The 26,866-nt window shown below is 37.4% G+C and overlaps 2 protein-coding genes across 2 annotated transcripts in view; one reads left to right on the top strand and one right to left on the bottom strand.

Annotated features, from left to right (window-relative positions):
• The window catches only part of ghrhrb (growth hormone releasing hormone receptor b), a 70,181-nt gene extending 65,978 nt beyond the window's left edge, over window positions 1–4,203 (top strand). The window contains exons 10-13 of the mRNA XM_085375356.1: window positions 1,804–1,895; window positions 2,011–2,140; window positions 2,243–2,284; window positions 3,997–4,203. Of these exons, the coding sequence (XP_085231482.1) occupies window positions 1,804–1,895; window positions 2,011–2,140; window positions 2,243–2,284; window positions 3,997–4,203 (471 nt within the window). The remainder of the gene's footprint in view (window positions 1–1,803; window positions 1,896–2,010; window positions 2,141–2,242; window positions 2,285–3,996) is intronic.
• An 8,605-nt stretch (window positions 4,204–12,808) lies between these two features.
• adcyap1r1b (adenylate cyclase activating polypeptide 1b (pituitary) receptor type I) lies at window positions 12,809–26,472 on the bottom strand. The gene is made up of 13 exons (XM_085376687.1): window positions 26,416–26,472; window positions 21,047–21,143; window positions 18,111–18,224; window positions 17,896–17,999; window positions 17,698–17,795; window positions 16,800–16,932; window positions 16,528–16,681; window positions 16,386–16,446; window positions 16,230–16,299; window positions 16,055–16,146; window positions 14,980–15,109; window positions 14,237–14,278; window positions 12,809–13,201 (listed from the first exon to the last, which is right to left on the bottom strand). Exons 1-13 carry the CDS (start codon window positions 26,470–26,472, stop codon window positions 12,809–12,811), a joined length of 1,545 nt encoding a protein of 514 aa, XP_085232813.1.
• Window positions 26,473–26,866: the final 394 nt, after the last annotated feature.

Raw genomic sequence — 26,866 nt, forward strand, 5'->3', positions numbered from 1 at the left:
GACAGTACATCCGGGCCTGCACCCTTTGCGCTGGTCTCCATGATCCACCATCAGCATCGGAAGGGAATAAGCGTCGAAGGCGTTTGGAAAGGGAGGGGGGATGAGTGTGTGCATATCAGTGTATATGTATGTGTGTGTGTGTGTGTCCAGAGTTCAGCTGAGACAGTGTCCTTCGCCCTGCCAGGCTAAGTAAACAGTCTTTCAGCCAACCCAGGTGGCCTTGCATGGAATGGGAAGGAACAGTCTAAACACAGTCGTTATCAGGGTGTTTTTTGTTCGGCTCCAGCCTTGCAACTGCAGCTGGCGCAGAGAGGGTATCCACATGAAGTGATGGTGCTTTTTACTTTAGTGCGAACAACTCATATGAATTTCAAAGCTGTTCTAACAGTCCAACACTGGTCTCTCAATCTCCTGTTGGAGAGCCTTGAGCTTTCTATGATGTTATCCAAACTTACGTTCCGTGATGTTGTCATTCTTTTTGCTCAAAGAGCAGGTTCTGAGAACTCACGACCGCAGTGCACTTCCCCAAGATGTGATCGAATTTGCGCTCAAAGGTGTTATTCGAGCTAGTCCCTCAAGATGTAATCCAGTAAATGCTTAATGGAATTAAAAATGTCTTTTTCAAAAGAAATCTGTCCTCAAAGGCAGCAGAAATTACAATAATTATGCCACTGTGAAGTGGCTTAAAGGGACTAGATTGATTATAATGTAGCTCGCACAATAGGTAAAAGGCAGAGTTATGAAGATGCTGGTAAAACAGGTATTTTTTTTACAGGCTAACCCCTTGATAACTTCTGCTGGCTACAGGCATAATAAACATATCAAAGTTTTTAGACATAACAAAGTAAGTATGAGTTGTTAAAACCAATAATCAATCAATAATTGATCTTTTTTAAAATTCAAAAAGAAATTAGATGGAAATAGTCAGGATGATCCCACCTGGCAAATCTAGTGTTTAATGTGTCGTCCTGTTATCAGGCTACTTAAAACATCATTTAACCCTTGTGTGGTGTTCGTATTTTTGTTACTCAGCCAGTGTTCATGGGTCTGGTGGACCCGCTAGAGTTTTGGCTTTCCAAATTAACACTATCAAACAATTTTAAGTTAAATTACTCAACAGATGTTTACTTCATCCCAATTACAAGACATATGAACAGCAAACATGGTTAATTTTTTCCCTTTACCTTTGTTAGATCACATTTATGAATTAATGTGCTTCTCGTTTTTCTTTTATATAAAATGTTATAAATAAATCAGTTATAATCAAGTGGAGTGAGTGGAAAGACACAACACATTTACACGTGAAAAAATAATTAATTGTTTAATTTTTCTTTTGAAAAAACTGAACACGGGTCTCACAGACCCAAACACCATACAAGGGTTAAATTGTTATGACAGGTTTGTACTGTGAAGTAAGATGATAAGTATTTCAACATCAGTGTTTTGGAGGTATGATTGAAGGTTTTTGGCAACTTTTAATGCCACAAAAGATCTGTTGCAACACTACAAAGCAGGGAAGGTACACCAAACATTTTGCATTTCCCTAAAACAAATGAAACAATGTTAAAGAGTTGAACCCATCACCTCACTTCCAGTGTTCCACTGTGACGTATGAAGCCTCAAGCATTATCTGTCATATGGTCACAGAGGTTTGATTCAAGCCTCAACACAGTGTTTTGGACCAGTCTGCTTCAACAGAGTGAAACAAGCTTCAGCCTAAGAGCCAAATGTTCCATCTCTAGTTAAATGTTAACAATATTCTGACAGATTACTAATTTGGTGCTTCCCACTTGTTTCATGTAGGTGAACTTCATGATCTTCATCAACGTAATCCGTATTCTGGTCCAGAAGCTTAGGTCTCCTGGTGTTGGTGGCAATGATACCAGTCACTTCAAGTGAGACAGAATAAATGCTGCTGCGTGTGAATGCATAAACAACAAATATAAAGTCACAAGGGATTGTGAATCTGCATGTGTAGAATGTGTCTGTGTTTTGCATGTGTGTGTGCAGGAGGCTGGCGAAGTCCACGCTGCTGCTCATCCCACTGTTCGGGATGCATTACATGGTGTTTGCCTTCCTGCCAGAAAACACAGGGACAGAGGCACGCATCTTCATAGAGCTCGGTGTGGGTTCCTTCCAGGTAGAACCGAAAATACACATCAACATATAAAGGTAAAAAAGAATAAATATGTGTCATGAAAGCATAAGTAATACTTTTGAATACTATTTCTCTACTCTCAAGGGCTTTGTGGTGGCACTGCTCTACTGTTTCTTGAATGGTGAGGTAAGTAAAGTAAATACTAAACAACATTAGGAGATGTAATGCCTCGACTATTTCATAGTCATATATAGTCTGACTGTAGATTTTTCTTTCATTTAAAAGGTTCATAAAACTGCACAGATGATGCAAATCAAAGATAAAATACACAAAACAGTGCTGCAGTACGGCAACCTTAATTAAATGTAATAATAATAATAATGGATTGGATTTATATAGCGCTTTTCTAGGCACCCAAAATATCACTATTCATTCACTCTCACATTCATACACTGGTGGAGGCAGCTACAGTTGTAGCCACAGCTGCCCTGGGGCAGACTGACAGAAGCGAGGCTGCCATATCGTGCCATCGGCCCCTCTGGCCAACACCAGTAGGCAAGTAGGGTAAAGTGTCTTGCCCAAGGACACAACGACCAGGACAGAGAGCCCAGGGATCGAACCGGCGACCTTCCGGTTACAGATGCGATTCCCAACCCCCTGTGCCACGGTCGTAGAAAGTTTATTAAAGATTCAGTATTCTGAAGTAGGGTTGGTGGAATCAATATCAAGTCAATCCTGAAGGAATCTAGCTTTTAGTGGAATTACCAGCACAATCTCTCTATGTGCTCCATTTTTTGCTTCTTTTTGCCCTTCCCCCCGACAGCCTGTCGCAGTCAATAACTACCACCCCCCAAACCTAGTTCTGCCAGAGTTCAATAAACAAAGATCACTTGGATCACTTGGAAGAATTGAACATTATCATGTTCAATTCTTCCAATCCTATTGAGATAAAGAGATGAATGTATTTGGCCAACAGACTCCGGTGGCCCATCATGGCAGTGACAGGATTTAGGACAGGACCCCTGGGAATCTAGACGCTGGTGGTGGTGAAAATGAAGGTTGATCCTTTAAACTATGCAACATGGAGGCTGATTGGTCCAAAGAAGGCAGGCAAGAAGATGATTGGAGTAGAGTAATGATAACAGTACTGAGTTTGAGTTAGTTAAATTTACCCTTTTAAATTTTTCATATTTATTTCCTATCTTATTCATAGCCTTTTCCTTTTTTTTTTCTTTAGGTCACGAGCAGTTGTCTAAGCATTTCACTGCATATCGTACTGTGTATGACTGTGTACGTGACAAATAAAATTTGAATTTGAATTTGAATTTGACAGTGTAGAAAAGCAGGGATGTAAAGAACAGAAAAGCAGCCTTACATCAGCGAAAGCAGGAGGAAGACTGATTACAGATTGTTGAATGCACAAGCTTAATTTCTTCCTTTCCAAGTGCCACTCAAGGGATTCTCTGCTGTATTACATAAAATGTCACTATATTACAATTACTGTAACTGTTGTGTTGTATAAATAAAACTGAAGGGAATTGAATAAACTAATAAGATGTCAGGAACCTCACAATCTATAGGCACCTGAACAATGAGAACTATTTAGAGATGCCATTTAATCATCGTGCTTAGAAAAGCACTAATCAGATTAAAGCACCTGAGTAGCAACAAGAAAGACTTGTAGTGTTTTGAAATAATTACTTTTTGTTTTACTATCTCTTACTAGATGAGGCATATTTAACAAAATGTGCATACTGGAAAGGCTAAAATTGGTTTAGTTTAGTTCTCTTTTATATGGTAGAGAAAAAAACACTTGGAAAGCTTCATGCAGGTACATTGTGTATTTCCTGCTTCTAAAAACAGTTATTTGGAATGTATGTTTTCCATCTTGATTTCAGGTGCAGGCTGAGCTCAAGAAGAGGTTTTGGAAGTGGCAGACTCAGAGTTACCTGAGCTACAGTAAACGACGGCGCACCCTGTTCACTGAAAGCAGCACAATCACTCAGATATCTGTCCTGGACAAATCTAGCCCAAAAGATAAGCCAGGCTCTGAGACACACGCCCTCACCAATACCGTCACACACAGCAACGTCTCGGCTGTGTGAAAAACAGCCGACAGCACGTAGTTGTCCTTTTCTACACCTGCCTGGTTAGCAGAGACTAAATCACAGAGCCTGATTGTTGAACGTTTAAGGTACCTCCTAATTTGTATGCTACATTTTTTTTTAGAAGTGTGGGACTTGTAGGCTTACCGTACACTAAGTCTAATTTGAGTTCAGCTCATTAATTCATAACATCCTATACATCATTTCACATTAAACCTTTCTCCATGATGACACTAGATATCATGTTGGCAGAACAAGAGGTCATTTGTTTTTTGTTTTTTTCAGATTTTGTTTTTATGCTCCGGGGCCCCTCCTCCACATCTTACTCACAACCACCAAATTTTTTTCTTGCCTTGTTTATCACAAAACCATGTCTTGAACTGCTCAGTTTTGTGGGTGACTGTTTTAGTATTTAGCTTTCATTCTCATTATTTTCTTCCAACCTGCTCTTAAAAGGAAATGGGCAAAAATAAATAAATACATATGTATTCATTGTTGTCTCAAGCAGGCACCAGACAGACAGTTTTAAATGTATAATTACAGGCGAATCAATTTTAAACCTTTCTAAAATTCTGAAAATTGTATCACTCCTTTTTGCTTAGTTGTTAGTGGTTGTCCAGTATTGATAAATCTATTTATTGATTAGAAAACATGAATTAAACTGATCCTGTTACGCTCATTTCTAGCTCCATAATTTTATATTTGGAGAATACTAGAATAGCTTTGCATGACAGTTCAAAACAATCCTTATTGTTTTATACTGGGCTTTAGTGCTGTCCATCCACTGTTTGAAACAAGCTCCTTCCTCCTTTTATCTGATTGGTTCTCCCCTAACAGCAGATGATCATATTTGGGAGATCTCCTCTCACTTATGTTGTAGATTACTTCTGCAGCCAGTGACCTCGTTGTGACCATTCAACACTGTAACAGTTTAGTATATGAAAAAAAGGAAAAGCAGAATAAAATAAAATAAAATAAAACAGATATACAGAGCATACGTAGTTTTTAAAACAGGTTAGTGAGAGACAGAAAAGAAGATGAAAACAGGGTAAGGATGAAACGACCATGTACTTTTTACTAAATATTCTTCTGTTTGCTAATTCTAAGGTGAGCACAGCTCATGAATGAGTTTTCTTTCTCAGTCTCCAGACTTTACCAAAGCCCTGTACATACAATAGTTAGTTTTTAAATCACTGCTGAAGTAAACAATAACACATGTTAATTAGACTAGATAGTTATAAACTATATATAAATGCTGGACATAGCTTTGGGGTATAAAAGTGATGCCAGTGCAAAAGTGCCTTACATTTGGGATTTTTCACGGCCAGTAGGGGGCAACTCCTCTGGTTGCAAAAAGTCTTGAGAGAATGACGCTTAATTCAATTCAATTCAATTCAGTTTTATTTATCACCTAAGGTGGTTAATATATTTTAATGTAGACTTTACAATAATAAATAAATTAGCTCCCTCTTGGGGCACTTTATGCACTGACTCGGTAGTTTCAGCTCACAATGATTAAAATATAAAGTTAATTTTGTTCAAGTTTGTCATTGTCAGCGTCAGAAAAAAGACTTATTCTGGAAGCGGCTTGTCAGTCACTGGTATCCTTGATTTCATTTCTGAGCTAAGTCGTCAGTGAAACATCAAGATGGCAACAGTAAAATTGCTCAACTTGAAGCTTAATAGGACTTCAGTAACCAGTGGGTGTTGTTGTGGTGGCTGTGTACATGTCTTATATACAGTCTCTGGTGATGACAGATTAAGTAAGAGACACAAAGGATTTCTGTATTGAAGTACAGCCTGAAATTATTTTAAAAAGTGATTTTATTTATTATGTTTAAATACAATAAGCCAGCATGCAACTACCGAACACTGCTGTTCCCCAATGTTCCCTAATGTTCCCATCACAATCGTACAAGGATACATAAATTCAAATTTTATTAAGACTTAAAACACTGGCCACTTTCTCAGAAGACATTAGGCAGCTGTTCAGATTTTTCATTTTGATTTAAACTATCCAACAATAATCATCACATTGAAATTTAGATGCAACTTAGTAACCAGACTAGCAAGCTAACACTGATAGTAGCTGATTACAGAGCTCTGGCTAATGTTAGTCTTTTTTCTTGGCAGTAAAAAACACTTGCTCCCTCAGCAGCTTCACGTTCCCAATTTAGTCATAGCCAGTTATATTTGCTGTTACACATGACATGCGGTGCTGCTTGTAAAAATGAAAACTCTGGGGAAATGTTCACAAAAGACACTACTCTAGTTGCAGACACTTTTGACACCTCTAGACCTGAGGCTAGTTTTTCATGTACTAAATACAAATAAAGAGTTCCTTGCCCACAGATCAGAAGAGGACCTAAACATGTGTTCCCTAAAAATTCATGGAAGCAGATTTTGTAGGGGTACAATTTCTCAGTCTCAAAATTATTAAAAAAAAATAATTTTTTGAATATAAAATAGATCCTCAATCAGATGATTTTTTGTTGTTTTTTGGTTTTTTTGGTACCTTCAACTTAAATTATGTCTGTGATTAAACGGGATGTAAAAGAAAAGTCTAAAAGGTCCCACATACATGTTCACTGTGGCATTTAAGAGCTCTAGTGAACAGTGATTAATGGCATGTTGAATGTTGGGTATTGTATTGTAATCAAGTTTCAGAGAGACAGGCCGATACACATTACACATTGCACAGTGCACTTGTGCACATCTGGAGCACTACACTGTAAAATCTATTTATTGTGAAATTATTGTTTTAATGTCTCTGTGTGAATGTAAATAGACTTCAAATAGAGTTTACATATATTTTATGATCTTGCAGTTCGACTTACAGATTTGTACAACCACCACATTAAATGACCTTCTTATCATAGTAAATAAAAGATAGTTAAAATGTTTAAAATTCCCAAGTTGATGTTTATTCAGTTATATTCAGTTTTGTTTATACAGCACCAAAGCACAACCGACGCCTCAAGGCGCTTTATATTGTAAGGTAGACCCTACAATTATACATACAGTGTACATTCAGCATTTTTTGTATCATACTGTACATACATGTAACTTACTTTTATTCTTATATACTGTAATATTACAAAATGTTGAAAATGAAAAAGAAGTGTTTGTGTACATGTTCCTATTTATTAGCATAGGTTCAGATAAGTCTAGTTACTAATTACTAAGCTAATGCTAATGCCAACACTGATCCAGAACCTCTTTCCTCTAATAAAGAATTTTGATTGATAGGCTGCTTTTACCATGTTAACTGAGTACTGATGTGGTATCACTCTGTCTTTTGACACAATAGGAATTACGCATGTATGTAGACTGCATACTGCATACACAGATATGTACATGTGTATACATTTCAAGTGTTGTCCATGAAAGACATATAACCTTAATCAGCTACTTACCAGGATAGTGCCTTTTCTCATGCGGTATAGCTCGATGTTTCCCAGCAGTTCAGCTGGACTGTAGGTTTGCATCCAAACTCTGTGTAATCCAGTAAGACTGTGATACTGTACCACATGCTTTTGGCTTTTGCTGAGCTATGTGATAAATGTGTTGCTCTGTTGAAAATTGTATAATTAGGAAGTTAATTTTTATTGTAATGAGGGGAAAAAAGCTATGTATGTTGTGTGGACCTTGCAGTTTAGATTGTTTTCATTTACATTGTAGGAATTGGACAATGCCCCCCCCATTTTACTTATAAGTGTGATGTGAATGTTTCTCATGCAGGTTCCAGTTTACTACATGTGTGCAAGTTTCTGCTTTGGTCTTTGCTTCTACAGGGAGGAGATACATAAGCATACGGCTGGCTTTTAATCAAGCATAGCATTAGTTCACAAAGTGAAGCTCTGCCGCAGGCCCAGTAGATCAGCTGGACTGAGTGTCAGCTCACATCAGCTGATGGCTCAGCTGATATTCGTTTACACGTCCAACTGATAATGAAGAGCAAATTATTTCAACTGTACTTCATTTTTTTTTTTTTAAATAGCACCTATTAACCACAATACTCATCTCAGGGGACTATTGTAGTATATCTTATACTTGCTTGCTGCTTAATGTCGTGTAACAAACAGAGTCATACTACTAAATATAAACATGTAGTAAATGTGCAGAAAGAAATATTATTCTTTTGATGACAATGGACCTCCCTGAAATATTATTAAGTATAATTTTGGTGGTGTCTTTGGCCCTAAATACTAATCCTACAGGAAATGTTGGGTAATGTATAAAAAACTCCATAAAAGAGGGCTGGTGCCACCCTCTGACCCCTCTGGATGTTGCCCTGATTAAATCCTAGAGTGCTCAGTTGTTATATGAACAGCAGTCTTTTAAAAAATAATAATAGTATTTCAAAGATTTACATCTTTGAAATACAAAACAGCATTAACAAACAACATTGAAACAACAAGTTAAAAACATTTATTGTTGATATTTACATGATGTACAAAAAAACCCTTCTAATGTGCACCCCCCCCCCAAAAAAAAGAGAGATCAAATAAAAAGGAGCTGATGAGCAGACAGGAGCAGACTCATAGCAGAGATCTTGAAGTTAATTTTACATTCAGCAATCTGAATCTATGATGAGCCCCATAGCAATCAGTACAATAAAACAATTGAAGAGACAGCATATGTCAAAAAAGAAATTCATTAGAAATCAACTTTGTTGTCATGCTATACAAAAAAAACAACCCAGCAGTTTTTATGGCACTGTACCTTTCCTCATGTTTGTGAACATTAACATTCAAAGGAAAAGTATTTAATGGGTCATGATGGGACTTAAACTACAATCTGATAAAGCATTCACAGTTGAAACCCAATATCTGTGTTCTAGCTTATTAATTGCTTCACCCACTCGTCGGAGGGATTTAAAACAAGGACACAGCTCAGATTCCCTTAATGGCATGGAAGCACGACCCTCCCCTGTGATTACGTCTGCTGGTCAAATGAGATCAAAACGTTTTAAAGCGCATGCATCAGCCGATTAGAGTACAGAGGCATTACAGGAGGCTTTATACTTTTAGCAAACACAATCACCATTTACTAAAAATAAAAATATGAAAACAATCACAGCGCAGTTTTTGAATGACAGCTATTTACTTTGAACCACAAAAACTTTTTGCAAGGTACACTAGCAGCTTGTTTCTGTCTTGCACATTTACACTGCAGTTTATTTAGTCACAAAGGTTGATTACACACCTTTCAAACACTTTAACTAACTACTTCATTGTCAAAAACAACAGGTTCCTATAGTAACAGCAACATCTTTGTTTGACATCAACATAGTACTGGCAATATAAGGCTCTAACTTTAATTTTAACATTAAAGGAAATCATAAATATATGGTTTAAAACTGGACTGGTGAGATTGTCAAAATGTTTGTGATGAGCTCAACTGAAGACCCCAAGTGAACCAGAGCAGAGGTGGTGATTGACCAGCCCTTTCCCTGTATGACCCCCCTATGGCTGCTGTTGCATCTGCACTGGTATTGTTTTAGCTCAGACTAAATGCATACATAGCAGATTAGCAGGACAACACAGTTTCTGGTCAGCCCTTCTTTTCTCTCTTTGCTTTTGACTCATCTGAACTCCCAGAAAATGTGAATATTTGCAGGTCCAAAGACGCCTTAAGTTTAGGGGGGAAAATGACACTCTTACAGTTACAAATAGTATCTATGTGAATTTATTGGCTACATTTTAATATCATGTAGAGAATTTCTATGTTTATTAAGAGAACCACTGCCTGTAGTTGTAACCTCTTAACATTAACAAGACTACGCATGAATATATATAACCTAGATGTCTACTTTTTTTTAGTCATACTTTCAAATGAGCCAAAGCATTTAACCTAAACATACATTTGTTTAGGACAATGTTATCTTTACTTTAAAATATCTGTTTAAGTGATTTTAGTCCAAGTCCAAGTTATTATTATTTTTAACTTTTGGGGTTTAATATAAGGCATCTTCTTACCTGTAAATCACCAGAATGATATTTATGGTGTAAATTCAAACAGCCGATATGGAAAACAGCTCAAACTATGATAACATGCTGAACTGAGGAGATGTGGTTTTCTTTTGTTATCGGTCATAAATAATGTGTGACATACTTAGCAAAAATGCATTATGCTAATCAAAGAATTTAATCAGTTTTTGAGTTTTAAAGGTCGTGTCTGTCTTTCATATTTAATAGATAAGAGTTTATCTCCTGTAATGAAGAAAACTGTCTTATTTTTTGCAAATCCCCCAACAACAAATCAAAAAGAAAAATCATTAACCCCTTTCTTTACTGGCTCATGAGAACTTTTTCTCATATTTCTGCCATTAAGCAAAAAAAAAAAAAAAAACAGAAAAAAAAACAACAACTCCAAAACGGCCCACTAAATTAACCATTTATTAGTGTGTAGACGTGATGTTGTGCTGCACTGTACAATGGCCGCTATATTTAGAAGCCATTATACTGTAGCACTGCTTTACTGACAACACTAACTGGTCATGTTCTCTGTGTCTCCTTAAACATGCTTTAAGGACTTTGAAGGCCTCCGGGGTTAAAATTAGTGTGAAGCATTGTAAAAGCACTTTGTAAAACCCTTTACTTTGCAGTTTAGTTTTTCAAAAAGAAAAGACAAATCTCCTTTTATTTGAACTCATCAACAGAAGTCAAAATACTTATTTTGTGCTTAAAGGCACTTTAGGAGACACAAAGTAGAGTCAAACATGGGGTTTTAGAGGATAGCTGAGTCAGACCAAAAGGAAAAATCTGCAGTGACATCAGTTGCAATGCAAACTTGAGCATCGCAAACAGATACGGCCGTGCAAATACTCACTGAAGAGCCGATTCATTTGTCTTTGGAATGAGAAAATTACCATCTTGGTATAAGTAACATCCATCTCAGCGTACTTGTCTTTAAGCAGAATGAGCACATACAGCATCAGTAACAAAGAGCTGTTCCAAGCGAGGAGAAAACCTCATTAATCAAAATAATTCAAACAGATTTTTCAAATGGTCCTCTGTAAGGAGAAAAATACAAAGGTTTTAGCCCGAAAAAGAAGTGCTGTGATGTTTCTCATGGTCTATATCTCCACTTAGACCATTATAGTTTTATACAGTTTCCTCGTGCAATAGGCTGTGGAGGAGATACATGTAGTACATTAGCTCCACAGCAGCCTGATAAACACTAATAACCCTAAGAAAAAGAAAAAACAACATCCAAAAAACACTGAATTCTCACAAACAACCCACGTGGACAATAAATGCAGTTTCATGCAAGCAACTGAACTCATGACATTTCAGTCGTGTGCTCATTTTCATTGACATTTTCTGTACTATCGGCTGTTAAAACTACAGACCTGCTGACTACATCAGTGTCCTCTTCTTAGACTTTCTAGAGATTAAAAAAAAGGCCTGTTTGTGGTCGCATTTGCAAACCTTAGCACTGTGGACACATCTGAAGATCAACATGATACATATTTTTAACTTTAATGGCATATTACACAGAAATATGTCCATATAATAATCTAGTAAATACTGATTGGTGAAAATTTTCTGTGACAGAAGTTGTCTTCAACTACCTTTATATTGTTTTAAATCTGTCACAGCTGAGGCTGCGAATGATAATACTAAGCTTACACACAGTCACTGTTTGTGCATCGCGGGTGCTGCAGTCATTGATAGAAAAAAAGAGGATGGCTTTTTCAGTGTTTTATATGCACCGAAACAGAGGAGACAAAGAGGGATTGTTTTGAATGCGAGTATGATGCCAATGAAACTGGCCAGGTTTGCTTTAGAGTCCCTGATTCAGTCATTAACACTGATAAAGAGGCTGAAAAAGAGAAACTTTCCTCCATGTTCAGGGTATTAAATATACAGCTTCTTTTAAAAGATTACTCCTGGTGTTTAGGGTTAGGGACCCACACCAGAATAAACTGGAGTAGCAGCAGCACTTATCCTTAATTTACATGCTCAGATTGGGGCAGGCTTCACTTCCATGTGACACAAATTATTATTAATATTTATTTATTTTATTATTTTTTCAACCTCATCTTTCACACATCTCCACAGTGTGTAACACAATCGTTTTGTTAAAAAATCCAAAGTCCCAGTTGAGATAAGCGTCGGACACGGAGGACAACAGTTTGTACAAGCTAATAGGAAACTAATCTTCATATTTAAATCCAGCGGCGTGTCCCAGTAAAATATTTACATCAGAGTCACCAGTGTTTACTTTCTTCAGTTAAATCACTTTCCATGGCACAGGCGCTAGGAGATTAATTAAGGAATTAAGTGTAAAGTCATCTAAAATGTATCTTGAGAAAAGTGTGAAACCTGAAGACCAAAGTGTCCTCAGACAGACTGGAATGATCAGTGTGATGGGATACATACTGTATTGTAGAGCTATTTGGTCCCTCTGTGTTGCAAAGCAAATACTGCAACACCAGACAATTCTGAACACCAATACAATATATACAGAGAGAGCCGGCACACATGCCTTTTTAGTGGGGTTCCAGAACGGGAGAGTGAACCTACAGGCTGCACCTGAATGTGTCATTCAATTCACCTGTCATGACCTGTTTGGTCATATTTCATTGGATGTGGACTCAGACAAGTGGCTGTTCTGGGTCGCTGGAGGTGAGTTGGGTTTCCATCATGATTTCATCGGGGTACGGGTTGGGGTAGGGATTGAGGAACGGGTTGGTGAGGCTGGTCATTGGGAGGATTGTAGGTTTGGTGGCATCAGGTCCGGAGGCGGCAGTGTCGTCATCAGACTTGGCGTCCCCGAGAGCGCTGCTCAGGTGGCTGGAGTCTCGGCCTGCAGGCTGGACATGCGGATCTGCGAGCTGCTCTTGCTGAGGATGGACAGCTGCGTCCCCCCGTTCACCCCACTGCTCGCCAACGAAGGATGCCGGTGCTTCAGGTCCACAGCAAAGTACCTGTTCACCGTCCAGCTGCGCCATTTCCTCTTGATCTCCGATTGCACCTTGAGGGATATACTTCACAAGGTCATTATTAATGGACCTCGCTGGAAAGAGACAAGCTCAGTGCCTTCAGGCTCTACATTTCTGAGTGGACTGTAAACAGTCATTTTCTTGTACCAGAAAATGCAGTCTCATGGTTTTACATCTACACACAGTTAAATTAGTCATGCATTCTATTCTAAGAAAGTGCTGAGCTCCAAAAAAAAGTTTCTACTAAAGGGATGAAAATGCGAATGTGCCAGACTCCCTTTACCCCTCGTATTTTTTACAACCTGTTAAACTGAAGAAAGTGTATGTAAGACACACAACATCTTTAAAATTATAAGGGCACGCTGAGACAATGTTTTCTGCTGAGGTCAGTGCTCACTTTCACAATTCATAGCTAGGGAAAAGTCTCTTCATGAACTAATTAATAATGATAAAGTTACAATTAAAAAATATTGTTCAGTACAACATTTTTCTACACTGGGTCATAGTGTTGCTGCCACATTAGCTGTTACACTGTGTTGCTACATTATGTTGTAGACTTCATCTATTTATTCTCCTCTAACACACAGTGTTTACCTGCTGTTGGTTTACCATTATGTCATGTCATTTATTTATCAAACTTTATTATTACTGTCCTTTTTTATTTAATACTTTTTAAAATTTATATGTTCCTTTTTTTTATCCTTTATTTATGTAGTTTTCAGAACTGCAAAGTGTTTGTGTAAGAGCATTTTGATTGGCATCAAACTCTAGACAGACCATGGTGTGCTGCAGAAAGGTGACATAATTCATTTAAAAAAATAAGAATATTAATAGTAAAAATGTTTTGACTGTAAATGATATTTTTTTCACTTCAAATTGAATTCTTTAAATATTGACTTAATTAGGAAATATCTGGTGGAGACCCCAAAAATAAAGTGCATTTCTGTTCAATGCAGAGATTCATAACTCAAACCTCAGATCTCATGTATAAAAATTTGGATTGAGAGATTATGTGCTGTTATAAAGTACTTTAATAACACCAATGTGTTGTGGTGATAGCTTGCTATAAAAAAGACTTACCTCTCCATTCAGGAAGCAGTAGAGGACGGCCACCACAAAGCCCTGAAGAAACACAGAAAGTCAGAGCATGAGACAAAGAGACTAACTCATCTAAAGTGAACACGATGCAGTCAAGAATCCTTCTGCTTGACTTTAACCATTAATGTGGCAGTTTCAGCTCAGGATGGATGGCTGAATATGCAGGGTGAATAAGTCACGCTGCAAGATGCTGCCTTCTAGTGGAGGTTTATAAATGTTGCTAGCAAAAATTATGTTCTAAATTTTGACTTTGGATTTGAAAATAAATGTAAAAAAATGTTTAGACCTACTTTGCTCATTTCCAGCTCCAGATTTTAATTCTTTGACACTACTAGATCAGAATTTTGTAACTTAAGACTTCAAATTATTAATTATTATTAATTATCTTACTGGGCCTTGAAGCATCCCCTCAGTTCACCCTCTGTGTGAAACAAGTTGTTTTAGCTTCCTTCTCACTTTCTTTAAGTCAAATTTATTCTGACTGGCTGCCACCCATAAAGAAAAAGTTTGAATAGGGGGTGGGCAGAGGTTCTGTGCTAATATTAAGGATGTTGTCTCCCTATAAATACAGATCATAAACAACAACAACAACAGCTATAAAAACAGATCAAAGAGTAGAAAGAAACTGATGCACTGCCACAATATAGACTGAAAGTTTTTTTCTGAAAATAGTTCACACAGGCATTATCCTTGCCTACATTAGGCTATGCAGGAGAAATAATTACCTGGAAGGATCCGAGCCCAAGCTCAAATACCAGACGTTCCCTCTTGCTGACATTCTCAGGAGAGAAGGCGAACACAGTGTAGTGGATCCCGAACAGAGGAATCAGCAGCAGAGTGGAGCGTGCCAACCTCCTGTAAAGCAAACGCATGAAACACACTCATCATCATCACCATCACAATGAGAGAGCTGTTCTACCAATGTGTCAGTCCTCATACACAGAAGACTAAATTTACAGTAGGGCATATATGCATGAGGATAAATATACCATTTCAAGGTTTCAAGGTTTTAAATTCAGTCAGTAACATATCTGTAACTTATATATCTATAACTAAACACTTTCCCCCACAATCAGATCAGCGTGAGCTCTGAAAAAGCTGGCAAATCAGAACTTTAACTTGGAGAATAAATAATAGGGTTCCAGGAATCATGGAGCTTAACCCAAGCTCCCACAAGGCTCCAGCTTCCTCCCACAGTGCAAAGGCATGCATGTTACATTGACTGTAGGCATGAATGTGAGTGTGAATGGTGATAGCCCTGTGATAGACTGCTCAAAGCTCCAGTGCCCCTGAAATGTAAGGATGGACAGCTGGACTACATAGTCATCCATATGTATTCAGATCTATCCACAAATGGGTCTGTGACACTGGGGTTACTATTGTATATAGTGAGGTGACTAAATGTAGTCAAGTAAAAAGTGAAATATGTTCTACAAAAATGGAAAGACAAAGTTAAAGTTTTAAGATGCAGAAATACTGAATTTGTCTCCAAAATACCTCAATTTTTTAAAAGTAAATGCTAATAATAATGTGCTAATAATGTGTTTTCATTAACAGTGAAGCAAACTGCATGACAATTCCAAAACTTATAGATAGGGAGAAACGCTCTCCTTATTGGGTAAAAAGTACTTGTTGTTAATTAATTACACAATGAAACACTTGTTATGTTTTAGCACTGATCACAAAATGGTATAAAATTATGTTAAATACACAAATAAGATATTAAACACATTCAAAACAAAATGCATTTACATCTTAACTCATCTAATAAGAAACTTTATGTTAATGTCAAGTACTTACAGGTAAATACTGGATTCATTTCCACCAATATCTGGAGATTGTAACTTCTGAACCAGGATGATGATGATGCCAATGAACAGCACAAAGTTAACCTGTAGAATAAACCAGTTGTATAAAAGTAATACAAATATACTTGACAAAAGAAAGACTGTGTTTTTGCATCCTGGCTTCTCACCATAATTGAAGCCAGCACAGGTCCTTTTATCACCCACCAGATGGCAGCATGGTCATTCATGTCCCAGCAGCTAAGAGTGCATATGATAAAATGAAATGTTCAGCACATATGCAACAAAAACATGAGACTCTACTTACAGTGTTATTCATAACTCACCCTATATCATCAAAGTGCAGCCTCAGCACTGCCCAGATGGTCACACACACCGTCGGGGTCCCTGAAACCAACATCACCAAGTAAACAACATGACATTTGGAAATATGAATACAACGATAGCATGGCATGTAAGACATCTCACCCCAGCCTATTATGATGTACCAATAGAAGTATCTTTTCTCAGGGAAGAAGGTCTCCACTAGTAACGTGAAGAGATACAGACCCTCGATGAAGAGCCAGAAGTAGTTAGAAAGAACACAGTAGTGGAAGAATATCATCACCGCTCGACACTCCAGCTTCAAGAAAAGACAGATAAAAGCAACGTGCAAGAGAGTGTCAGCAAAGGTGCCACAAACCATCACCAGCATGAGTACAGCCTGCTTTACTGGCACATGTGCAGCTTGTTTTACTCACAGTGTGTATGAAGCAGTGCTCGCTGTCCTCTTTTGCATACAACACGCCGTCTTTGATGAAGACAGAAATAGCTCTTAAGATGAATGACACAAAGAGGTTCATGTGGATGAAGTTCCTGGTACAGTGCAGCTTCCTGTGTGAAGGAATAAATGTGAACACTCTGGATAAAAATTGATTATTTTGTAACTAATATTTTCTTTTCCCTGATAAACACACACAAGTGCTGTTCTGCAAAACACTGATTCACTGTTAACACATAGACAGGATACCAGTGTTAGAAGCATAAGTACTACTACTTCTGCCACATTAATTAGTGTCCATAGCCACTTGAGGCTGGCTCCAAAAGCATATCAGTCTCCAGAGACTTCCATAGGAAAATGTCCAAAAGGTAATACCAGTAATATGACCAATTTGGGTTTTTCTAAATCTGAAGTTAGGGGCGTGGCCATTTTGACTGTGAACCACTGAACTGGACCTCTCTGCTGTATTTGGAAACATTTTAATGGCATTATCTGATAATTAATATGGACTGCTAAGCAGAACAGACTACTCAAATAGTTTGTGCTTCAGTGTTGGTGAGTGAAATTTCAGTGTTTATTGTAGTGCGATAATAAAGACCTATTGGCAGGTATCTGCGTGTTTAACCTGTGGAGTTTATGGATGCCGTATCTTTTATATACAGTCAAGTCTGTCAGATCCTCACACTAACAATTTGTACCAACTTCATAAACTGAGCATCCACAGGCTGACTCATAAATGGCACAGAAAGATTCCATTACAAAGACGAGGTCCTTAGTACTCTTTACTTCACCTGTCAGTGGTTTTGATCTTGTAGCAGATGCATTTCATCTGGTTTAAAGTCAGTCTTATCTCCTATAAGACGTACAGTATTTCTCACCTGAACCTGCACAGGATGACCATGGCTGTGGTTAGAGAGACCAGAGAGGTGCTGTAGCCCACAGTGTACAGAGCTTTCACTGACACGTAATACATGTCCTACAATGGTGATAGAGACACAGAGCATTTCATGTAGAAAATGTCAAATACAACTGTGCATTAGACACAGTTGCAGATGCTGAGGTGCTGTTTAACTCACAGGGTGGGTGCTGTTTCCTTCCTCGTACAGGCAGGCATCAAGATAGTGGGGAAAGGGCTCCGACCAACCAAACTGAGTGCAATTGCGGCTAACCTTTCCCAATTCTGCAGACACAGAGCCCTTTACTTACTTACAGTAAACACGCCAAACACACCAATGTAATTCTACAGCAGTAGAGCTGTCTGAAATATAAAGATAAATGTATAGAAACAGACCGTAGTCTTCTTCACTCATAAACTGAGAGAAGAGTTCAGGACAGTTGACCTCAACCACCTCCCCGAGCCTGGCAGGCTGCCAACATGTCAGATTGTCCCAAAACCACGGGCAATCTGGGGACACGACGGGGAGAAAAGCTCAGTGCTCAAGTCCAAAAAGCCATATGTTCATTTCATATCACTGCTACTATATCAAATTACATTTTGACCAGGTACCTTTTCTTTGTTTCCATCTAATTGGTCTTTGGACTAAATAAATCAATTATCAGACTACTACATGATGATAGTAGTAAAAAATAGTCTTTGCTGTTGCATCTTTTTCTACAACACTTTTATACAGGGATCGGTTTGCATCAGAAATCAAGGAGCAAGTCTCATAGATTTGTAACCTTTTAATTTGTTATTCTGTTTGAGTGTATTTACATGTCACTCTAAATTAGACACAGTTTTAAAGGATAACTGGAAAACAACTGGATATTTTAGCTTTAACTATAACTAATAATTTGTTGTGTAGTTACATTGGTGAGGTATGCCCTAATTTGATGATGTGGTGTGTTTGATGTCAAACATTCCAACGAAAAACACTAAAAAGCTGTGTTGAAAAGCTACCAAATAATTTGTCCCTTTTTTTTCTTCTGTGTCATAAAATATGATAGTGACAAGCCATCTTTTAGATTTATTGTGGGATTCTGCTGCCATTTTGTCCAGCATATATATATATATATATATATATATATATATATATATATATATATATATATATATATATATACTGTTCCATGATTTGTCCCATTGCAATTAGGGAAGTTCTACAAAAACAGACTTATTTCAATTAAACTCTCGATTTAAACCCCGCAAAATGTGCTTTTTAAAAAAGGTATTCACAAACTAATGAAGCTCAGTGAGTAAATGTTAAGTAATTGGTCCCCATGTGTTCCACTGCCCCCTCAAAGTGAACAGTGGGCAGTGAACCAACATAAAGAACGGTTCTTTAAACAGAGCAACTGCACAACAACACCCTGGCTTGAATTATAATCAATCAATCAACTCAGCCATTCAACTTCTGCTCCAGATGCTCTCCTTTTAGTGTTAATTTAGTGTTGCATTTTGAATGTCTAAAGCTCACTTAAAACAGACCTTGAGTTAGAAATGGAGAGATGCCTGCAGAAAGCATGTAAAGTGGTACATCAGGTTTAAATTCTGTTTTTAGGACATTGTTGTTAGTGGTTGTTGTGACTGTTTTTTGCAAATAGTACAATGGGCTCTATATTCCATGCTTATATTATCATTAAAGTTTTAATATTAGCACTGGTCTGAAGTTCTGTGGTACTGGTTACATAGTTTGCTTTTGTGTTTTGAAGCCAATTTCATGATGACAACAGCTTCTAGCTCATCTCAGTTCAGTGCAATTGCCATTTCTTTGTGTGTTTCAATTGCCCGAGTGATTTTCTTCTGTGCTGCCCCTCCCTTAGGCCAGTTCTGCCAGAGGTTTCTTCTTCATGGGTGTAACATGTTCCAAAGTAATCTGTTATTTTAATCAGTGAAATACTTGAAATACTGAATTATTTCTATGATTTCTAGTGCCATCACATGCAGCTAATGAAATGAAACATCATCTGGGTAGTGTAGGAAGGGTTGAAAAAATTTATATGGACTAAGTCTACCTAAAGACCAGTTGAATTAACATTTGCTAGAAGGCAGTAGGTTAACAGTCCAGGAATGTCAAAAACATCTTCCTGCCCTAGATTTAACAATACATTCTGCAGACTAGTAGACAGACAGCACAGACCATTAGGAAATGGGGGGTGAATCAGGATCTAACAACGTAGTCTAAGCACTGCTTTAATCAGTGAGCTTTCCTGTCAGAGATTATTAAACCTGCAGTTGTAAAAAATTGGTGCACATATACGTTAATGATATGGTTATATATGTGTGTCTGTTAAACCGACTCTTTGTATTTGACAGTGAATTTGTCCCAAAAAGTGAACATGTTTTGTTTCTCAAATTCAACTACTGCTGAAATGTTTGTAATATGCCAAGAAACCATGATATTACAATTTAAAATCTATACACGCAAACACCAAAAACAACTGCTAGACTCCCACAACCCACATGAAAAAGATATATATAAATCTTATAAAGTTTGTCTTGTGTGAAACTTGTATGAAAAGCATACAAGAGTGAAAACAGATACAAGAACCCTTGAAAAATTATATAAATTAAACTTGTATGTTTTGGATACTTACTAAAACAACATATGAAAGTAATGAGAAAGTGGCCACTTTAATGAGTGAATCATATAAGTTTTTACTATTTCTTTTCCATATGGGAATGGTTGCACAATAGTTGGAAAGTATTTAAGTAGCTAATGTTAGTTTACTCTGTAAGATTATCTAAATTCTAGCACCACAAAAAAGTTTTTAACAACACATAACAAATGTTTTTTTATTAAAGGTCTGTGGAGACAAAATAAAAGGCAAGGCTGGATATATATGACAAAGGGTTGTTGAATATGGAACAGTTTGCCGTTAGTTTCTGACAGTGAGAGTTAAGTCAGAAACTAAGGTCACAAAGGAGAACTGACACAAGTTGCCCATAGTTTTAATATTCCCTTCATTCATCATCTAATCAGCCAGAGAGACAGCTGTCACTCACCGATCAACTTTCATTTTCAGAATCATCATCACAAGACACTAACAACTAAAGCACGTGCCCTTGCTCCAAAAATACAGTCTTCCTGTGGCCTCATTAGTTATCCGATGCTTCAAATCAAGCACAGAGGCTATGAACTGTGAGGTTCGTTTTTTAAAAAACATTTTCCAAGGATCAGGTGAGTCATCTACAGTTTGTGGAGTTATCACCAGCTCATTAGCACGAAGAATCCAAAGATGCTTCTGTTTTAATACAAGTTTATCATGAAGGCAACAAAGACTCACCAAATTCTTGATTGTTGGAATCCAAGGCCATCATTTCCATGCATTTCTCCTGCTCCATCTTGATCACACAGTTAGAGGGGACCTGTTGGCTTGAAATCTAGAAGACAATACACACCCACACAGGGACACACACACATACAGAGAGTGTGTGTGTGAGTGAGAGAGAGAGAGTCAAGCAGCTAAAGAGCACATAGAAAAGATTCAAAGGCAAAGTGCTTGGTTGCTTCATTAGCCACTCATGTGCTTCAATCTACTGTGGGAGAGGTCTAAGTCCTGGGATCTGTCTGAAATCCCAACCAATTAAACTAATCATTTCAGAGCTGCTGGCTCTCTCTCCATTCTAACTGACCCACAGGACGACATTATTCCAATGAAAACAAGTCAGGAAAGATGAGCCTTTTTCACACCACACGTTGCCAAGCTTTAGTCCCATCTGTTCTGAACCACAGACATGAAGTTTATAATTGTGCTCTCCAGACATCCAGACACGGATGACTGCATGGCTACGACTGCAGACATGGAGGTTATGACCAGGGGCACATCATTTACAGCCCCTATGGTGAGGATCAAGGTATGAACATGTCTCTGTGCTGGCGTCAGTCCAGGAGACTCCACGTGTTAGCTTCAAGAGGAATATTAATCTGCTGAATAACATGGATAAGCTTCAAACATCTGGCATACACTGAGTGCAGTTTGTTAATAAATATTTATTATTTGATGTAATGATTTAACATAAATATTATTTTTTTAAAATGTTGTAGCTTAATTTACCAGGTAGCATAATTGGTTTGAAATAATTTTCAGTTTCATGTATCTTAAACCTTTCCTTTATACAGCTTGTCCATTGTTTGATTGCATCCTTTTCAGGCCATCATGTCTATAGAGCAAAGCTGAAGCTGGTGTTCTTTAATCAGAAGGAACAAACTGTCACTTGTCAGTAGGACGATTCTGAAAACAAACTGTAAGCCTATTAAAAATACAATTCTTTGACCTTGACTGAAAATGAAGATGGGGATTTCTCAGATATATACACAGGTGTACATGGATGTAATAATTAGAGCTAACTTGCATTTGAATGTTCATGAGTCACTGGTTTGCAGGTATTCAGACATCAGGACAGAGGCAAGTAAACACTGTTTAAGCTTTCAAATGGTAAATGATGACTTGAAAGAAGAGTGTTGGTGATTTGCAGTATGTGAATATTAATGAAACCAAGTTAAATAAGGAGAGATCACTTGGAAGAACCCAACATGATTTATTGAGATAGAGATAGATAGAAATGAATTTATTTGGCAATTAGACTCCGATGACCCATCATGGCAGTATGGAATCCCAGCAGTGATAGGATTTAGGACAGTACTCCGTGGAGTCTAGAGATTGGTGGTGAAGATGAAGACTGAGGTTTGGATGGAGCTCTGACTGAGGTGTCTGTGAGGTGGAGATGGGAAGGAGGTGGGTTGCACGAATGACAGCCTGAAAGGGAGAACGACGGAGAGCACAAATTTAAACCATGTAAAGTGGAGGCTGACAGGCTCGAAGAAGGCTTGCAAGAAGATGACTGGACTAGAGTAATGACGTCAATGTTGAGACTGACAGTGTGGGAAAGCAGTAGACATGTACACAGAAAAGCAGGGACAGAAGGCAGATGAGTGATTAAAGATCTTCCTCATTGAACTTAAGCATATGCTTCATTTTTGATGATGTAAGTACTAATAGTGCACTGCATGTACACCCACAAAATTTTCAGACCTTATCTTGTAATTATGAGATGATGTACAATGGACTAATGAGCCAATAAATATAATTATCCCAGTAATTTGGATAATCAGGCTTTGTGATTTATAGATTCGGTCAAAAATCATTTACTATATAGATAGATTTGCAAACTAAAGTACATTTCAAGTAAAGGAAATTGAAACCACTTGGTTAAAATGTCAAGAACATCCACTCATGTGTTTCAATTAGTGTCTGTTTAACTCAGATTAAAGTTGCTGAAAATTACATCCATTAATCAAAAGAAGAGATCTATTCTAGTAAAACAAATGGAAACACTTGTATTGGGCATTTTGGCTACAGATACATTTCAGCTGTTGCTAAATATAGCAAACCTTTGTGTATTGATAAATCACACAATTGGATAACAATTGTTGATTCTCTGTGTTTTAGATTTAGCATCTAACTAAAATATGATGTTTTTATTTTCATTCATGTAGACATTAAACTGACTGCATTGGCTTGCAGTAGGGACGTGATTGAAATGTGGGCTGTGAATTTTATTAAACTCTGAGGTGTAGAAAAACATCCACCCTGACGAGTTCCACATTCTGCTTTTAGATTTTAGATTTTAGACTTTGGGACTGCTCTCTAAGTGCATATGAGACTAAGTCATAGGAAGCAGAGGTATTAAAATGATAAGTGGCTTGAGAGGCAAAGACATACAGTGTATTCGGCTTCCTCTGTTTATGTCTCTGCTCTGTAACCTCCTGTGGTTATATCATATCTGTCTGCCCTTGGTCACACTGCATCAGATCAGCATCAAATATTAGTATGTTGCTTGTCTGACTAAACTTGATCGTGGGTTTTTATTCTTATTTCAGTAGATTGTTATGTGAATCTTACAACAGCTCAGAATGAAGTTGAACTAGTTTACAGGTTTTTCCCATCAAAAAACTAAATAATTGGGGGGGGGGGGGAAAGGGATAAATAGGGATTTGTTTTAAATCCCTATTTTACAGATTACTTATTTTATTTATTTTAAATTAACCAAAGAGATTTTTATTCTTTATTAAATAATTATTAAATATTATTTATTTATTAAACACACCTAAATACCTCCCTCACATTTTCTCAGTTTAGACATTTTTCATACGTTTTCTGTGTGCTATTGTGAATAAAATATGGGTTTATAAGTTTTGCAAATTCATTTTATTCAGTTTTTATTTTCACTTTACACGGAATTGCAACTTTTTGGGAATTGGGGTTGTCATCCAGGGAGTGTCTCCATTCTTTTACCAGCTCCAGCAGAAAAACACGTTGACAAGGAGAGATTTCTTTGAAGGTCAGACACTTTCTAAAGACTCATCTTAATAATTCTGAAACAAGAGCTAGCTTATAATTTAAACCTGTGTTTGAGAGACTGCATTTTAAAAAGGCATGTAATATTATTAATGATGTTAATAATGATAATAATTTATTAATGATGCATTAAGAACAGAGACAATTAAACATGAATTGTCTCAGGAAGGATTGTGAATGAATTGTGAGTTGGGAATGGATTTGTATTGTGTTAATGCTAGGCGCTGTCTGTATTCTTCTCTGGCGGAAAAAGGACATGTCAACCTTTAAATCCTGTATTTGTATTCCATATGTCCTTAGTGCCAGATGAAGGGTTTTGAACAGACTTGGCAACCATTGCTCTGTCTTCTGTTATACAGAACAAGATGCTAAATACATTTCCTCGTTTTTGGTTAGCACTGGTTTGTGTGGGTATATGCAGCATCGTTCACTGACTGACTTGTACAACTGAAGCACTATATTCAATCTAAAAGTTTTCACTTGCATTGTACATGTTTCTTAATAAAATATTTGAAACAGACTGATATTAAACTGAGCTTAGCAGTAGCTATCATTACAAAACATACACACTAGCAAAACAATCAAGTCATAAGACAACGGTTACTGAAGATTGCAAATGTATGATTTAGAATTAAAGGAAAGGGGACCATAAATAAAGTTGGTATATCTGGCAAGAGAGTTATTACAGTTATGATAGTTTTAACAGACAAATTGAAATATATATTATTTAAAAGCATATATATGTTAGCAAAACAACATTGGCCAGTACATTATTATATAATTCTAACAGTACCAATAACATAACACTGGTTTATGTTTACAAAGTTGCAAAGTTTAGTTTGAAAGAACTTCAAATAACTTTAAACACATACTTGGTAATTTTGTAACAATTGTAAATTATTTTGGATATCCACACAAGGTAGTAGCTTTATCATGATACAGGATACAAGGCCTGTTGAGTCTGTGTTTTGTCCCATCATCCTCCCCTCACCACCAACTAGTTCTGGCAAATGACTGGCCCTCCATGACCCCGGTCCTGTTAAAAGTGTGTTTTTCCTTCCCACTGTTGCCAAGTGCTCACATATACCCAGTGCTGGGAAGGTTACTTTTAAAATGTATTCCAGTACAGATTACAGAATACATGCCCCAAAATGTATTTTGTAACGTGTTGTCAATGAGAGTAACATATTCTGAATACTTTGGATTACTTAATATATTACCATGCTTTTTACAACTACATGAATGTACTATTGCTGTGTGATTTATTGCTTTTACTGAAGGTTATTCGTCATAGCAATGCCAACTAGATTTTTAAATCTTAATATAAAATGAGTAACAGGGTGGACATTAGGTGAGGCTGCACTTTTTTCAGTGATCTCGTATAGAAAACTATTCCGCTCCTATATAAAACAGGTCCGCAGCTCCGAACCGTAAAGGTGTAAAACCGTAAAGGGACCTCTGGCTAATACGTCAGGTTCTGTGTCGGGCTCGTAGCCAAAAACTAGCTTTACTTTGTTGTCTGGGTCAACTTTGCTAGTGAGAGACAGAGAGAGGCGTTGAAAGGCTCCAACGGAACTTATTGTTTCAGAGGAAAACACGAACACAGTGTACAGTTGAGTCTTAAAAGCTTTCTTACAGCTGGGCTCGTCAGGCACTGTTTTTGGCTGCAGTGGTTATTATTATATTTACATGCTTCCAGCTCCCGTTTCTGCCCCGTGACAGCTTGTACTTTTCCACTCTCCTTTTTCTCCCTCCTTCGCTCACAGACACATAACAGGTATAGCAGTCCATTCTCCCTGCAGCACGGACTACTAGCACGACTAAAGACTGTAAGCTCTCCATTTATTTCCCTTCCTTCAAACACCTTTGAATTCAAACACCATTCATTTTGTGTGTATGTGGGTATGAGTGATTACATACATAGTGACGATTTGTAAATATTAACTACTGTCTTCTGTGTCCCTTGACAGGAGAGGCCATTCTTTCCTCACACAGTTAACAGGCTGGAATAATGCTGAACAATCCATGAATAAATGATGAGGATACATCTTTATCCATTATTCCTGTCACATGCTGATCAATGAATTATTGAATGCAGATACTCCATATGGTTATTCTAAGTAAATTAGTGTACAAGTGTGTGAAAATCAATCTAATATGCAAACACTGCTGAAGTGAATCTCCACCTGCTGCAAACAGAATGTTTCAGAAGCACTTTGACATGAACAGTTATCCTTGCTGCACACGTTTTCATAAACCCATTTATAAGACATGAGTAAAGAAATAACACTTACCGAGGGCATAAGGAAGAGTAGGGTGAGGGTCAGTGAATTGATCTTTGCACCAGACATTTTTTTTACTTCTTAGGAGTTTCCTCTACAAAAAAAGATCCAGCACTAAACGTGATGGGATGTCACCTCACCTTGGGATCTGAAAATCACAAGTGTGGAAAAGTATGAAACAGCATGTCTACATTACATCTCATTAGTAGTTATAGACAGACACTTAGCATAGTTTTATATGATTGCTTTCAATAGAACATTGCTTTGATGAGTGGTAGAAAGACCTTTCTAAAACCTCTGAATAAAACTGAGATCTGCTAACTGTAAAGACCACACCCTAAGACATCATTTTCACCGACATGAAAAAAGCCACTGACCTCATGCCTCGAGGCACTGTCCACTGGTAGAGAGAATTAGCATGAGAACAGAAAAAAACTGACAAATGGACCTAATCCATAGCAGC

Source organism: Diplotaxodon limnothrissa, linkage group LG17 (assembly GCF_057381915.1).
Source record: "Diplotaxodon limnothrissa isolate DT_005_m linkage group LG17, D_limnothrissa_male_GT1.1, whole genome shotgun sequence".
Classification (NCBI taxonomy): domain Eukaryota; kingdom Metazoa; phylum Chordata; class Actinopteri; order Cichliformes; family Cichlidae; genus Diplotaxodon; species Diplotaxodon limnothrissa.